At 36.5% G+C, this 14,064-nt stretch overlaps 1 protein-coding gene across 2 annotated transcripts in view; it reads left to right on the top strand.

Annotated features, from left to right (window-relative positions):
- The window catches only part of DNAI7 (dynein axonemal intermediate chain 7), a 58,093-nt gene that overhangs the window by 14,983 nt on the left and 29,046 nt on the right, over nucleotides 1-14,064 (top strand). For both annotated transcript variants that reach the window (XM_082849644.1, XM_082849645.1), the window contains exon 7: nucleotides 518-827. In XM_082849644.1, coding sequence (XP_082705770.1) covers nucleotides 518-827 — 310 coding nt within the window. The remainder of the gene's footprint in view (nucleotides 1-517; nucleotides 828-14,064) is intronic.

The raw sequence follows: 14,064 nt of genomic DNA, 5'->3' as shown, positions 1-14,064 counted from the left end.
ATAGACTCTTATGAACTTTATTACATATGCTCACACATATGTAAGGGCATTTTTGGACCTTTTAAAGTTCATTCAGGGATGCTTCTTCCCCTAGGAAACATAGAACTCATGTTAAACACTCCTGATAATATAAATAATAATTGAAGTCATAGAAATAATAATATCCAGAGAGAGTATGTAGAGGGAGAAGAAAGAAGGGCTCGGGATGGAGAGTCAAGTAACATCAACGTTTAAGGGATGCTTAGGAAGGAGACCATACAAAGGAAACAGAGAAGGAGCTGCCAGAGGTGGAGGAGAAGAGTATAGGAGGAGAAGAGTATAGAGTCATGGATCCCAAGAGAGAGTTTTGAGAAGGTAACATGAGCAACTGGATCCAAATGCTGCAAAGAAAGCAAGTATGGGTCAGGACTCAAAACTGTGGTGAAATTAAAGTGGAGAGAAATACTGCTTAGGTATAAGCTTACAACAGACATAGAATTTTCTAAAGCCTCATCCTTTTTGTTAAATTAATTAACAGGTACAGAAGTATCAGATTCTCTGAGACACAAACTGGATTTGAAATTCCAAGGATATTAGCAACATCTGACATTGCTCTGCGACTCCTACATACTCGCTATGATCATGTCACGCCATTAGGCCCTGTTCCAACAGCATCACAAGAACACACTTCCACGGTAACTTACTTTGGCAAAGACGAAGTTAAGAGTGTAGAAGCAGCAGTCAGCAAAGATCTCCGAGAAGAGTATAAAGAACAAGAAAATGAGTCTAACTCAGTTCATGAGGAAGAAACAAAAGTTGACGAACAAGGTGGTATTGAAGGACAAACGGTAGGACACTTATTTTTTTAAATAAGAATTTAATTGCATTTTTTTAATTTTAATTTTTTTGGCTGTGCCGTGCAGCATGTGGGATCTCAGTTCCCCAACCAGAGATCGAACCTGTGCCCCCTGCAGTGGAAGCGTGGAGTCCTAACCACTGGACCGCCAGGGAATTCCCTAAGACACTTTAAATGTACATTTTTTCTTCATGTAACAGGTGTTATAGATTCCCTTGATGCATTCTCAAGATTTTTTCCTAAACAACTAGAAACTGAAAGCTGCTTTCTTGCCAATGGCTCAGTTTTGTGTATGTGTGTGTTTTTCTTGCCTTCTATTCATAGTCACTATTCATAGTTGAGCCTGTTGCTTCCACATCCTAAAGTTGAGGACAGGAATTGCTAATTTTTATTTTAGGTTCACTCCCGAAAAGCTTTGAAGCAATTTAATTTGTGCGTATTTATTGTATTTCAAACTCACTTAGGGAACTTGTGATAAATACTTTCACAAACTGAAGGATTATCTTACATTACTCTTACTTCCTCAGCTTTTGGTTTTGTAAGAAAGAATTATATGAAGTAAAAACTGATATTTTTTAAACTGTTATACTCTCTTAAAATTTGACATCTTTTAAAAAAAATTGGACATGTTTAGATATAATATGTTAGTTGAGCAATTTAATAATCATATTCTATTAGTTGGTTTCTGTTCTTTTTTTCTTTCTATTTCAAGGATTTTCAAGTTACTTACTTATTAAGGTAGAATAAATTGTCCCTTTAGAATTTAGTAATACTTTCTCAGAACTGAGCAGCTTTTTGTTTGGCCATGGACAATCTGCATTTTAGGAAGGACCAGGTTTTCCTACAAGTACTTAAGATATGAAGTGTACTGGTTTATTGGTTTGTTTTCTTTAAACACAGGTGAGGGTTAAGAATTAAATTGAATACAAATTTGAAATCAGAATAAGGATTATTAGATATTCTTAGAACATATTTAATTGAAAAATTTCATTTGATTCCACCAGAATCAAAACTTATAATGATTCTACAGCAATATAAAAAATGGATAAGACATGATGGCCAGTACAAAGAACAGTATTTAGAGTGTGATTACAATGATGAAAAAATTAAAAAGGCATAAGGAGAGGAGAACCCAGAAACCTGTATATAGCTGATATTTCACAGAGGTGGGAAATAAGTGATTGGTTCTTCTTTAAAAATTTGTCACTTTTAAAGGAATGTTTTTTGAGCAATCTGGTAGCTTTTATAATGAAAAAATTCATTTTCCCTCTCAGGTAACGTGGTAGCATTACTAGAGTTCAACAATATTTCCAGTTTTCTTCCCTTTCCTGGACAGGAAGGGAAGAATTACACTGCTCGCCCCCTTGAAATTAGGGGTGACCATGTGACTTGCTTTAGCTAGTAAGATGTGAGTGGAAGTGACACACTGATTTCTAAGAGGGGGGAAACAAAGAATGAGTAAATGGGTGCTGGATGTTACATTATTTAAATGTTCAGTAGAAAATAAAATGAAGACCCATAAACTTACAATAAAATTTGGCGGGATTTGTGACTGAAAATTCATGAAAACAAAGAACAAATTAAAAACTATCAAAATTGTCGTATGAAAAGAGTATCTAAAAATGTTTGGTCTTGATCTGCTAAAAATGTTGAATAACTTCTGCTCCTCGAGTTCCTTGATCATGTTTTATGAAAAACCCATCAACAGTTTACCTAAGAATTTGACATTACTAACTTAAAAGTTATGAAACAATAATTAGAAAACATATAATTTGAAATATTACTTGAATTTAGATGGCTAATGCAATTCTTCCTTATACATGTATGTCTCAGTTAAAGCAGCCTTATGCAGTAATGACTCATTATAGTTCTGTGTATAAAACTACCAAAAATAGTTTTATATTAAATATATCATCATATGAATTCACTATAATACCAAACAGTGCAGTTATATATTTTTCTCCAGGTCTGTCATCTATTAGAGTAAGAAGTCATTTCCTTTACTCTCAGCTGGTGAGCTCAAAGTTACCAAGCTAAGCTTTCCTCAGTTAAATGACCCTTTCCAACGTGTTTAACTATATCTATTTTTTTTCTATTATTCTTCAATGTTTTATTGAACCATTTCAATTTATAATGATGACTACAGGTATACCAATGCTAATGTTGATAATGCCACAAAAGTACGTCAAGGAAAAGCATTATACTGGATGGTAATGCATATTTTATGGAATACTGAAGCTTTTCTCAAATGAGTAGCCTAAAGATCAGACAATTAGTAATATAGCAGAAATAGTTTTACCCTATGAAACTTCACCACAGCCTGGGAAGCTTGACTGAGAATTGTGTGAATGGTACATGGAGGAACCTGGCTGGCAGAACTTTGTTATCAGGGGATTGAAAAAGAGAAAATTGCCTAGCAGATGAGCCTAAACTTAATTTAGTTAGCACCCCTGTTTCCAGGAGCCAGTCCTCTCATCACACCAAACAGGCATGTGTGTAGTTGCTTATGCTTATGGATGTGTGCTCTCCCATCCTTCCAAAACCTCCATGGCATTCTGAAAAGTTAACATGAGTAATGCTGAAGTAAGGATGATTTCCACAGAAGCAGAAGAATCCCATAGTAGTGCCTAAGTGTACCGAGGCAGGTGGGAAAAGCCATCTCCTGTGCTGAAAGAGGATTGCTGGGGCAGGGGGGAGACAGTGGCAGTAAACTGCAGAGAGTGAAGAATCAATCTCCCACCTCAGAACCACTTGCCCTGCTAAGCTGGGGAGGAAAGGAAAGAGAGCTGATAGAAACAATTGTCAGCTGGGCCTCCACGTGTCACTAATTTTGAACAGAGCACATTTGTAGAGCACATTTTGTAAATGTGAGTAGGCTTCAGGGAGCAAAAGTCAGTGGAGGGACTTCCCTGGCATCCCAGTGGTTAGGACTCTGCACTCCTACTGCAGGGGCCACAGGTTCCATCCCTGGTCAGAGAACTAAGATCCCACAAGTGGAGTAGCAAAAAAAAAAAAAAAAATCATTGGATTTATAAAGAGAGTCAGCAGCTCAAAAGAAGGGGATAAAGATAATTTGGTGGAATTTATGGGGGAAAAAAGTAAAACAGATGGGGAAAAAAGTAGGAGATCCAGTATCTATGTAAAAGAAGTTCCAGAACACAAAGGAAAGGATAAGTTTAATATAATGATTGGCACTGTGACCGCTAGCTAAGATAGGAAATAAATTTCCATTCATACTTCCCTCTACAGACTAAAAAAAAGTAACAGATTTTATTTTTTTAATATAAAAAAACTAATCAAAGACTCATAAAATAATAAAAGTATTTGAAGAGAATGTAGGGAAGTTATTTTATCATATATACTAAGAAGGTCCTTCTTACTTATTAGTGCATCAAAACCATACAAGAAAAGGAGGTTATGAATTCAAACATTTGTATAGCAAAATAAACCTCACTGTAAACAAACTTGAAAGACAATGGACTGGGAAAAATATTTAAACATATAAAACAAATGGTTAGTATCCTAATATAAAGAACTCATAGGTGCGGAATTGTCTCCGGGCACAGCTGACGGAAGCCCCGTCTCCTCAGGACCCGCTGGGGCTTTGGCTTCTGGAACACGTAGGACTGAGTCCATGCTGATGGCTGGGCTTCGGGACAACTTGGGGTCGAGTCCATACTAACGGAAGCCAGGTCTCCTCAGGACCCGCTGGTGCTTCAGCTTTGGGACATCATGGGGTCCATTTCTCTCTAACAGGAGCCTGGTCTCCTCAGGACCTGCCGGGACGTGATGTCACTAAGGGAAAAGGCCACACCTCACAGCATGGGGGACCCTAGTTCCCTGACCAGGGATTGAACCCACACACCCTGCAGTGGAAGCGTGAATTCCAAAACACTGGACTGCCAGGGAAGTCCCAGTCCTTTATTATAAAAAAGTTGCCCTCGAGAAGCAAGAAGAACTACAGTCCTTCAGCCTGTGGAACAAAAACCACATTCACAGAAAGATAGACAAGATGAAAAGGCAGAGGGCTATGTACCAGATGAACGAACAAGATAAAACCCCAGAAAAACAACTAATGAAGTGGAGATAGGCAACCTTCCAGGAAAAGAATTCAGAATAATGATAGTGAAGATGATCCAGGACCTCGGAAAAAGCATGGAGGCAAAGATCAAGAAGATGCAAGAAATGTTTAACAAAGACCTAGAAGAATTAAAGAACAAACAAACAGATGAACAATACAATAATTGAAATGAAAACTACACTAGAAGGAATCAATAGCAGAATAACTGAGGCAGAAAAACAGATAAGTAACCTGGAAGACAGAATGATGGAATTCACTGCTGCAGAACAGAATAAAGAAAAAAGAATGAAAAGAAATGAAGACAGCATAAGAGACCTCTGGGACAACATTAAATACAGCAATGTTCGCATTATAGGGGTTCCAGAAGGAGCAGAGAGAGAGAAAGGACCTGAGAAAATATTTGAAGAGATTATAGTCGAAAACTTCCCTAACATGGGAAAGGAAATAGCCACCCAAGTCCAGGAAGTGCAGAGAGTCCCATACAGGATAAACCCAAGGAGAAACACACCGAGACACATAGTAATCAAATTGGCAAAAATTAAAGACAAAGAAAAATTATTGAAAGCAGCAAGGGAAAAACTACAAATAACATACAAGGGAACTCACATAAGGTTAACAGCTGATTTCTCAGCAGAAACTCTACAAGCCAGAAGGGAGTGGCACAATATACTTAAAGTGATGAAAGGGAAGGACCTACAACCAAGATTACTCTACCCAGCAAGGATCTCATTCAGATTTGATGGAGAAATCAAAAGCTTTACAGACAAGCAAAAGCTAAGAGAATTCAGGACCACCAAACCAGCTCTACAACAAATGTTAAAGGAACTTCTCTAAGTGGGAAACACAAGAGAAGAAAAGGACCTACAAAAACAAACCCAAAACAATTAAGAAAATGGTCATAGGAACATACATATTGATAATTACCTTAAACGTGAATGGATTAAATGCTCCAACCAAAAGACACAGGCTCGCTGAATGGATACAAAAATAAGACCCATATATATGCGGTCTACAAGAGACCCACTTCAGACCTAGGGACACATACAGGCTGAAAGTGAGGGGATGGAAAAAGATATTCCATGCAAATGGAAATCAAAGGAAAGCTGGAGTAGCAATACTCACATCAGATAAAATAGACTTCAAAATAAAGAATGCTACAAGAGACAAGGAAGGACACTACATAATGATCATGGGATCAATCCGAGAAGAAGATATAACAATTATAAATATATATGCACCCAACATAGGAACACCTCAATACATAAGGCAACTGCTAACAGCTCTAAAAGGGGAAATCAATCGTAACACAATAATAGTGGGGGACTTTAACACCTCACTTACACCAATGGAAAGATCATCCAAAATGAAAATAAATGAGGAAACAGAGGCTTTAAATGACACAATAGACCAGATAGATTTAATTGATATTTATAGGACATTCCATCCAAAAACAGCAGATTACACTTTCTTCTCAAGTGCACACGGAATGTTCTCCAGGATAGATCACATCTTGGGTCACAAATCAAGCCTCAGTAAATTTAAGAAAATTGAAATCATATCAATCATCTTTTCTGACCAGAACACTATGAGATTAGAAATGAATTACAGGGAAAAAACCGTAAATAATACAAACACATGAAGGCTAAACAATACGTTACTAAATAACCAAGAGATCACCGAAGAAATCAAAGAGGATATCAGAAAATACGTAGATATCAATGACAATGAAAACACGACAATCCAAAACCTATGGTATGAAGCAAAAGCAGTTCTAAGAGGGAAGTTTATAGCTATACAAGTCTACCTCAAGAAACAAAAAAAATATCTCTAATAAACAATCTAACCTTACACCTAAAGGAACTAGAGAAAGAAGAACAAACAAAACCCAAAGTTAGCAGAAGGAAAGAAATCATAAAGATCAGAGCAGAAATAAATGAAATAGAAACAAAGAAAACAATAACAAAGATCAATAAAATTAAAAGCTTTTCTTTGAGAAGATAAACAAAATTCATAAACCATTAGCCAGACTCATCAAGAAGAAGAGGGAGAGGACTCAAATCAATAAAATTAGAAATGAAAAAGGAGAAGTTACAACACACACTGCAGAAATACAAAGCATCCAAGAAATGACTACAAGCAACTCTATGCCAATAAAATGGACAACCTGGAAGAAATAGAAAAATTCTTAGAAAGGTATAACCTTCCAAGACTGAACCAGGAAGAAATAGAAAATATGAACAGACCAATCACAAGTAATGAAATTGAAACTGTGATTAAAAATCTTCCAACAAACAAAAGTCCAGGACCAGGTGGCTTCACAGGTGAATTCTATCAAACATTTAGAGAAGAGCTAACACCCATCCTTCTCAAACTCTTCCAAAAAATTGCAGAGGAAGGAACACTCCCAAACTCATTCTATGAGGCCACCATCACCCTGATACCAAAACCAGACAAAGATACTACAAAAAAAGAAAATTACAGACCAGTATCACTGATGAATATAGATGCAAAACTCCTCAACAAAATACTATCAAACAGAATCCAACAACACATTAAAAGGATCATACACCATAATCAAGTGGGATTTATCCCAGGAATGCAAGGATTCTTCAGTATATGCAAATCAATCAGTGTGACACACCATATTGACAAATTGAAGAAAAACCATATGATCATCTCAATAGATGCAGAAAAAGCTTTTGACAAAATTCAACACCGATTTATGATAAAAACCTCCAGAAAGTGGGCATAGAGGGAACCTACCTCAACATAATAAAGGCCATATATGGCAAACTGACAGTAAACATCATTCTCAATGGTGAAAAACTGAAAGCATTTCCTCTAAGATTAGGAACAAGACAAGGATGTCCACTCTCACCACTATTATTCAACATAGTTTTGGAAGTCCTAGCCACGGCAGTCAGAGGAGAAAAGAAAAAACAAGGAATACAAATTGGAAAAGAAGAAGTAAAACATGTCATCACGGCAGATGACATGATACTATACATAGAGAATCCTAAAGATGCCACCAGAAAACTACTAGAGCTAATTGATGAATTTGGTAAAGTTGCAGGATACAAAATTAATGCACAGAAATCTCTTGCATTCCTATACACAAATGATGAAAAATCTGAAAGAGAAATTAAGGAAACACTCCCATTTACCACTGCAACAAAAAGAATAAAATACCTAGGAATCAACCTACCTAGGGAGACAAAAGACCTGTATGCAGAAAACTATAAGATACTGTTGAAAGAAATTAAAGATGATACCAACAGATGGAGAGATATACCATGTTCTGGGATTGGCAGAATCAATATTGTGAAAATGACTATACTACCCAAAGCAATCTACAGATTCAATGCAATCCTTATCAAATTACCAATGGCATTTTTTACAGAACTAGAACAAAAAATCTTAAAATTTGTATGGAGGCACAAAAGACCCCAAATAGCCAAAGCAGTCTTGAGGGAAAAAAACAGAGCTGGAGGAATCAGGCTCCCTGACTTCAGACTATACTACAAAGCTACAGTAATCAAGGCAATATGGTACTGGCACAAAAGCAGAAACATAGATCAATGGAACAAGATAGAAAGCCCAGAGATAAACTCACACACCTATGGTCAACTAATGTATGACAAAGGAGGCAAGGATATACAATGGAGAAAAGACAGTCTCTTCAATAAGTGGTGCTGGGAAAACTGGACAGCTACGTGTAAAAGAATGAAATTAGAACACTCCCTAACACCATACACAAATATAAACTCAAAATGGATTCGAGACCTAAATGTAAGACCAGACACTATAAAACTCTTAGAGGAAAACATAGGAAGAACACTCTTTGACATAAATCACAGCAAGATCTTTTTTGATCCACCTCCTAGAGTAATGGAAATAAAAACAAAACTAAACAAATGGGACCTAATGAAACTTCAAAGCTTTTGTACAGCAAAGGAAACCATAAACAAGACAAAAAGACAACCCTCAGAATGGGGGAAAATATTTGCAAACGAATCAACAGAGAAAGGATTAATCTCCAAAATATATAAATAGCTCATGCAGCTGAATATTAAGAAAACAAACAACCCAATCCAAAAATGGGTAGAAGACCTAAATAGACATTTCTCCAAAGAAGACATACAGATGGCCAAGAAGCACATGAAAAGCTGCTCAACATCACTAATTATTAGAGAAATGCAAATCAAAACTACAATGAGGTATCACCTCACACCAGTTAGACTGGGCATCATCAGAAAATCTACAAACAACAAATGCTGGAGAGGGTGTGGAGAAAAAGATACCCTCTTGAACTGTTGGTGGGAATGTAAATTGATACAGCCACTATGAAGAACAGTATGGAGGTTCCTTAAAAAACTAAAAATAGAATTACTGTATCATCCAGCCATTCCACTACTGGGCATATACCCAGAGGAAACGATAATTCAAAAAGACACATGCACCCCAATGTTTATTGCAGCACTATTTACAATAGCCAGGTCATGGAAGCAACCTAAATGCCCATCGACAGACGAATGGATAAAGAAGATGTGTTACATATATACAATGGAATATTACTCGGCCATAAAAAGGAACGAAACTGGGTCATTTGTTGAGACATGGATGGATCTAAAGACTGTCATACAGAGTGAAGTAAGTCAGAAAGAAAAACAAATATTGTATATTAACGCATATATGTGGAATCTAGAAAAATGGTACAGATGAACTGGTTTGCAGGGCAGAAATTGAGACACAGATGTAGAGAGAAAACGTATGGACACCAAGGGGGGAAAATGGGTGTGGTGGTGGTGGTGTGATGAATTGGGCGATTGGGATTGACATGTATACACATCAGTGTATGTGTATACACTGATGTGTATAAAATTGATGACTAATAAGAACCTGCTGTATAAAAAAAAAAAACTCATACAAATTGGTAAGACAATTTCCTAATATAAAATTAGGCAAAGGACTTCAGTAGACAGATGAGAAGAGAAATGCAACTAGTCAATAAAAATATGAAAAAATAACCAAATAAATAATCAAATTCGAACCGACATTGTATCACTTCTTATCAGATTGAGCATGAGAGATTGCCAGCATTTTCACATACTGTTGTTAAAAAGTTTGTACAGTCTTAAGGGAAATTTGGTACTATGTAAATGTACCTATTAGTGATTTTAATTTTAGTGATTTATTATTATGAAATAATAGAACAAGTAAATAAAAATGAATGCTACAATGTTCATTGAAGTTTTTTTGTATTAGCGAATATAGTCCACAGATTAATTATAAAATATCCAGTCAAGCAGTAGCCTTTCAAAATGATGATATAGACTTTATATCCTTTTTTTAATTAAAAAACTTTTATTGGGATATACTTGACATATGGCATTATATTAGTTTCAGGTGTACAACACAATGATTTGATATTTCTATATACTGTGAAATAATCTCCATAATAAGTTGAGTTAACATTCATCATCACATATAGCTGCAGTTCTTTTCTTGTGATGAGAACTTTTAAGATCCCTCTTACCAACTTTCAAATATAAAATACAGTATTATTGACTATAGTCACCATGTTGTACATTTCAACCCAAGAATTTATTTATTTATAACCGGAGGTTTGTACCTTTTGGCCACCTTCACCCATTTTGTCCACCTCCACCCCTGAGACTGGCAACCACCAATCTGTTCCCTGTATCTGAGTTCACTTGTTTTTTTTTAGATTCCACAAAAAAGTGAGATCATATGGTATTTGTCTTTCTCTGTCTGACATTTCACACAGCATAATGCCCTCAGGGTCCACCATGTTGTCTCAAATGGCAAGATTTCCATATTTTTTATGGCTGAATATTATTCCATTATCTCTATATATCACATTTTCTTTATCCATTCATCCATTGATGAACTCTTACATTGCTTCCATGTCTTGGCTATTGTGAATAGCGCTGCAGTGAACATGGAGGTACATACATCTTTTCGAGTTAGTATTTTTGTTTCCTTCAGATAAATACCCAAAAGTGGAATTGCTGGATCATATGGTAGTTTTATTTTTAATTTTTTTGAAGAAACTCCATAATGTTTTCCATAGTGGCTGCACCATTTTACATTCCCACCAATAGTGCACAAGGATTCCCTTTTCTCCACATTCTCACCAGCACTTATTTCTTGTCTTTTTGATAATAGCTATTCTAACAGGTGATATTTCATTGTGGTTTTGATTTGCATTTCCCTGATGACTAGTGATGTTGAGCACCTTTTCATGTGCCTTTTGACCATCTGTATGTCTTCCTTTGAAAAATGTCTATTCATATCTTCTGCCCATTTTTTATTTGGAATGTTGGGCATTTTGCTTTTTGTTTGTTTGTTTGTCTGGCTGCATTGGGTCTTCATTGCTGTGCGCGGGCTTTCTCTAGTTGCAGCGAGTGGGGGCCCCTCCTCATTGTGGTGCATGGGATTCTCAGTGTGGTGGCTTCTCTTGTTGCAGAGCACAGGCCCCAGGCATACGGGCTGAGTAGTTGTGGCTTACAGGCTTCAGAGCTCAGGCTCAGTAGTTGTGGAGCATGGGCTTATTTGCTCCATGGCATGTGGGACCCTCCCGGACCAGAAATCAAACCTGTGTCCCCTGCATTGGCAGGCAGATTCTTAACCACTGCACCACCAGGGAAGCCCCATTTTCGCTATTGAGTTGTATGAGTTCTTTATGCATTTTGAATATTAACTTCTTATCAGATATTTGATTTGCAAATATTTTCTCACATTTGGTAGGTTGCCTTTTCATTTTGTCAGTTGTTTCTTCTGCTGTGTAGAAGCTTTCCAGTTCGATGTTGTCCCACTTGTTTATTTTTGCTTTTGTTATATTTGCTTTTGGTGTCAAATCCAAAAAATCATCGCCAAGACTGATGTCAAGGAATTTACCCCACCTATGTCTTCTTTTAGGAGTTTTGTGGTTTCAGATCTATGTTCAAATGTTTAATCCATTTTGAGGTAATTTTCGTTTATAGTATAAATAGTGGTCTCAACCACATTCATTACACCCACCACACAACTTGCAATAGATTTGGCAATAGCAATCCCTTTATGAGCAGGAACTGTAATTATGCTTCCACCATAGAACAAAAGCATCTCTAGCCTGCTTTCTACCACAAGGAACACCAATTTCTCTTATCCCTGTGCTAGTAATTATTGAAACTGTTGGCTTATTTGTCCAACCAATGGCCCTAGCTGTATGACTAATGACTAATATCACAGCTGGCCATCTATTAATTTATTTAATTAAAGGGGCAACCCTGGCCCTAATAAGCATTATCCCTACCACAGCCTTCATTACATTTGTTATTCTCATTCTACTCACGATCCTTGAATTTGCAGCAGCCCTTATTCAAGCTTACATATGCACCCTGCTAGTAAGCCTCTACTTACACAATGACACATAATGACCCACCAAATCCATGCATTCCATATAGTAAATCCCAGCCCCTGACCTCTTACAGGAGCCCTCTCAGCCCCTCACAGAGCATCTGGTCTAGTCATATGATTCCACTTAAACTCAACATTTTTATTACCCTTGGGCTTCTTAACCAACATCCTAACAATGTATCAATGATGACATCATCCAAAAAAGTTTCATTACTTGTATTTATCACATTCTAACTTCCCCAACTAAACACACAGAAAAGTCAAGTCCTTACAAATGTGGATTTGACACTATAGGATCAGCATGCCTACGCTTTTTCATAAAATTTTTCACAGTGTCCATTATGGTTCTCCTCTTTGACCTAGAAATGATCCTTCTGCCCCTACCTTCAGCGTCCCAAACAAACAATCTAATAACAATACTCATTATAGCGCTTCTCCTAATTTCACTGCTACCAATACGTTTAGCCTACAAGTGGACTCAAAAGGGGTTAGAGTGGACCAAATATGATAGTTTAAATTAAAGCAAAGTATTTTGGCTCATTAAATTATGATTAAATTCATAATTATCAAGTTCCTTTTGTCTACGTAAATATTATTCTAGCATTTACAGTTTCCCTTAGGGAGTATTAATATACCAATTCCACTTAATATCCTCCTTACTATTTCTGGAAGGAATAATATCATTATTCATTATGGCAACCCTAAACATCCCTTTCCCTCTAGCTGGCATAAGACCCATCATCTTACCAGTTTTCACAGCCTGCAAAGCCGCACTAGGATTATCCCTGCTAGTAATAGTATCAAACAGCTATGATATTGATTATGTACAAGATCTCAACCTTCTCCAATTTTAAAAATTATTATGCCACCTATTATATTAATATCACTAATATGATTATTAAAAATACATAATTTGAATTAATACCACCACTTTCAGTTTACTAGTTTTATTAGCTTATTCCTTCTTAACCAATTTAATGACAACAGCCTTAACTTTTCATTAATCTTCTCTGATTCTCTATCAGCACTTTTACTTTGACATGACTCATCACTAATACTCATAGCCAGCCAGTTCCTCCTATCTAAAGAATCACCAGCTGAAATCACTGCCCCTATATATCACTATACTATTTATGCTACAGATATTCCTAATTATAACTTTCACTGCCACAGGATTGATTTGATTCTATTCTTATTCGAAAAAACACTAGTCCCAGCATTAATTACTCTCTCTCGCTGAGGAAACCAAACAGAACTACTCACTGCAGGAATTTACTTTTTATTTTACGCACTAGTATGATCTCTTCCACTTCTAGTTGCTCTAGTATATATCCAAAAGATTGTAGGTTCATTAAACTTTGTAATAATCCAGTACTGAGCCCAAACAATATCTAACTCTTGATTCAATATTTTCCTCTGATTAGCATGCATGATAGCTTTTACAGTAAAAAATGCCCCTCTACAGATTACACCTCTGATGGCCAAAGGGGCATGTAGAATTCCCACTTCCAGATCTGTAGTTCTTGCAGCTGTACTACTCAAACTTGGTGGCTGTGGTATACTACAAATCACAATAATCCTAAACCCCTTAAACTACATAGTGGATGCATCCCTTATATTATCCTTATGAGGAATAATTATAACCAGCTTAATCTGTTTGCACCAAACAGACTTAAAATCACTCATCAGATACTCCTCCGTTAACCACGTGGCACTTGTCATTGTA

This window comes from Leucopleurus acutus (genome assembly GCF_964270905.1).
Source record: "Leucopleurus acutus genome assembly, chromosome: 11".
Classification (NCBI taxonomy): Eukaryota; Metazoa; Chordata; class Mammalia; order Artiodactyla; family Delphinidae; genus Leucopleurus; species Leucopleurus acutus.
Note: the sequence above shows the minus strand (reverse complement) of the source record. Positions and strands in the feature narration are given on the sequence as shown.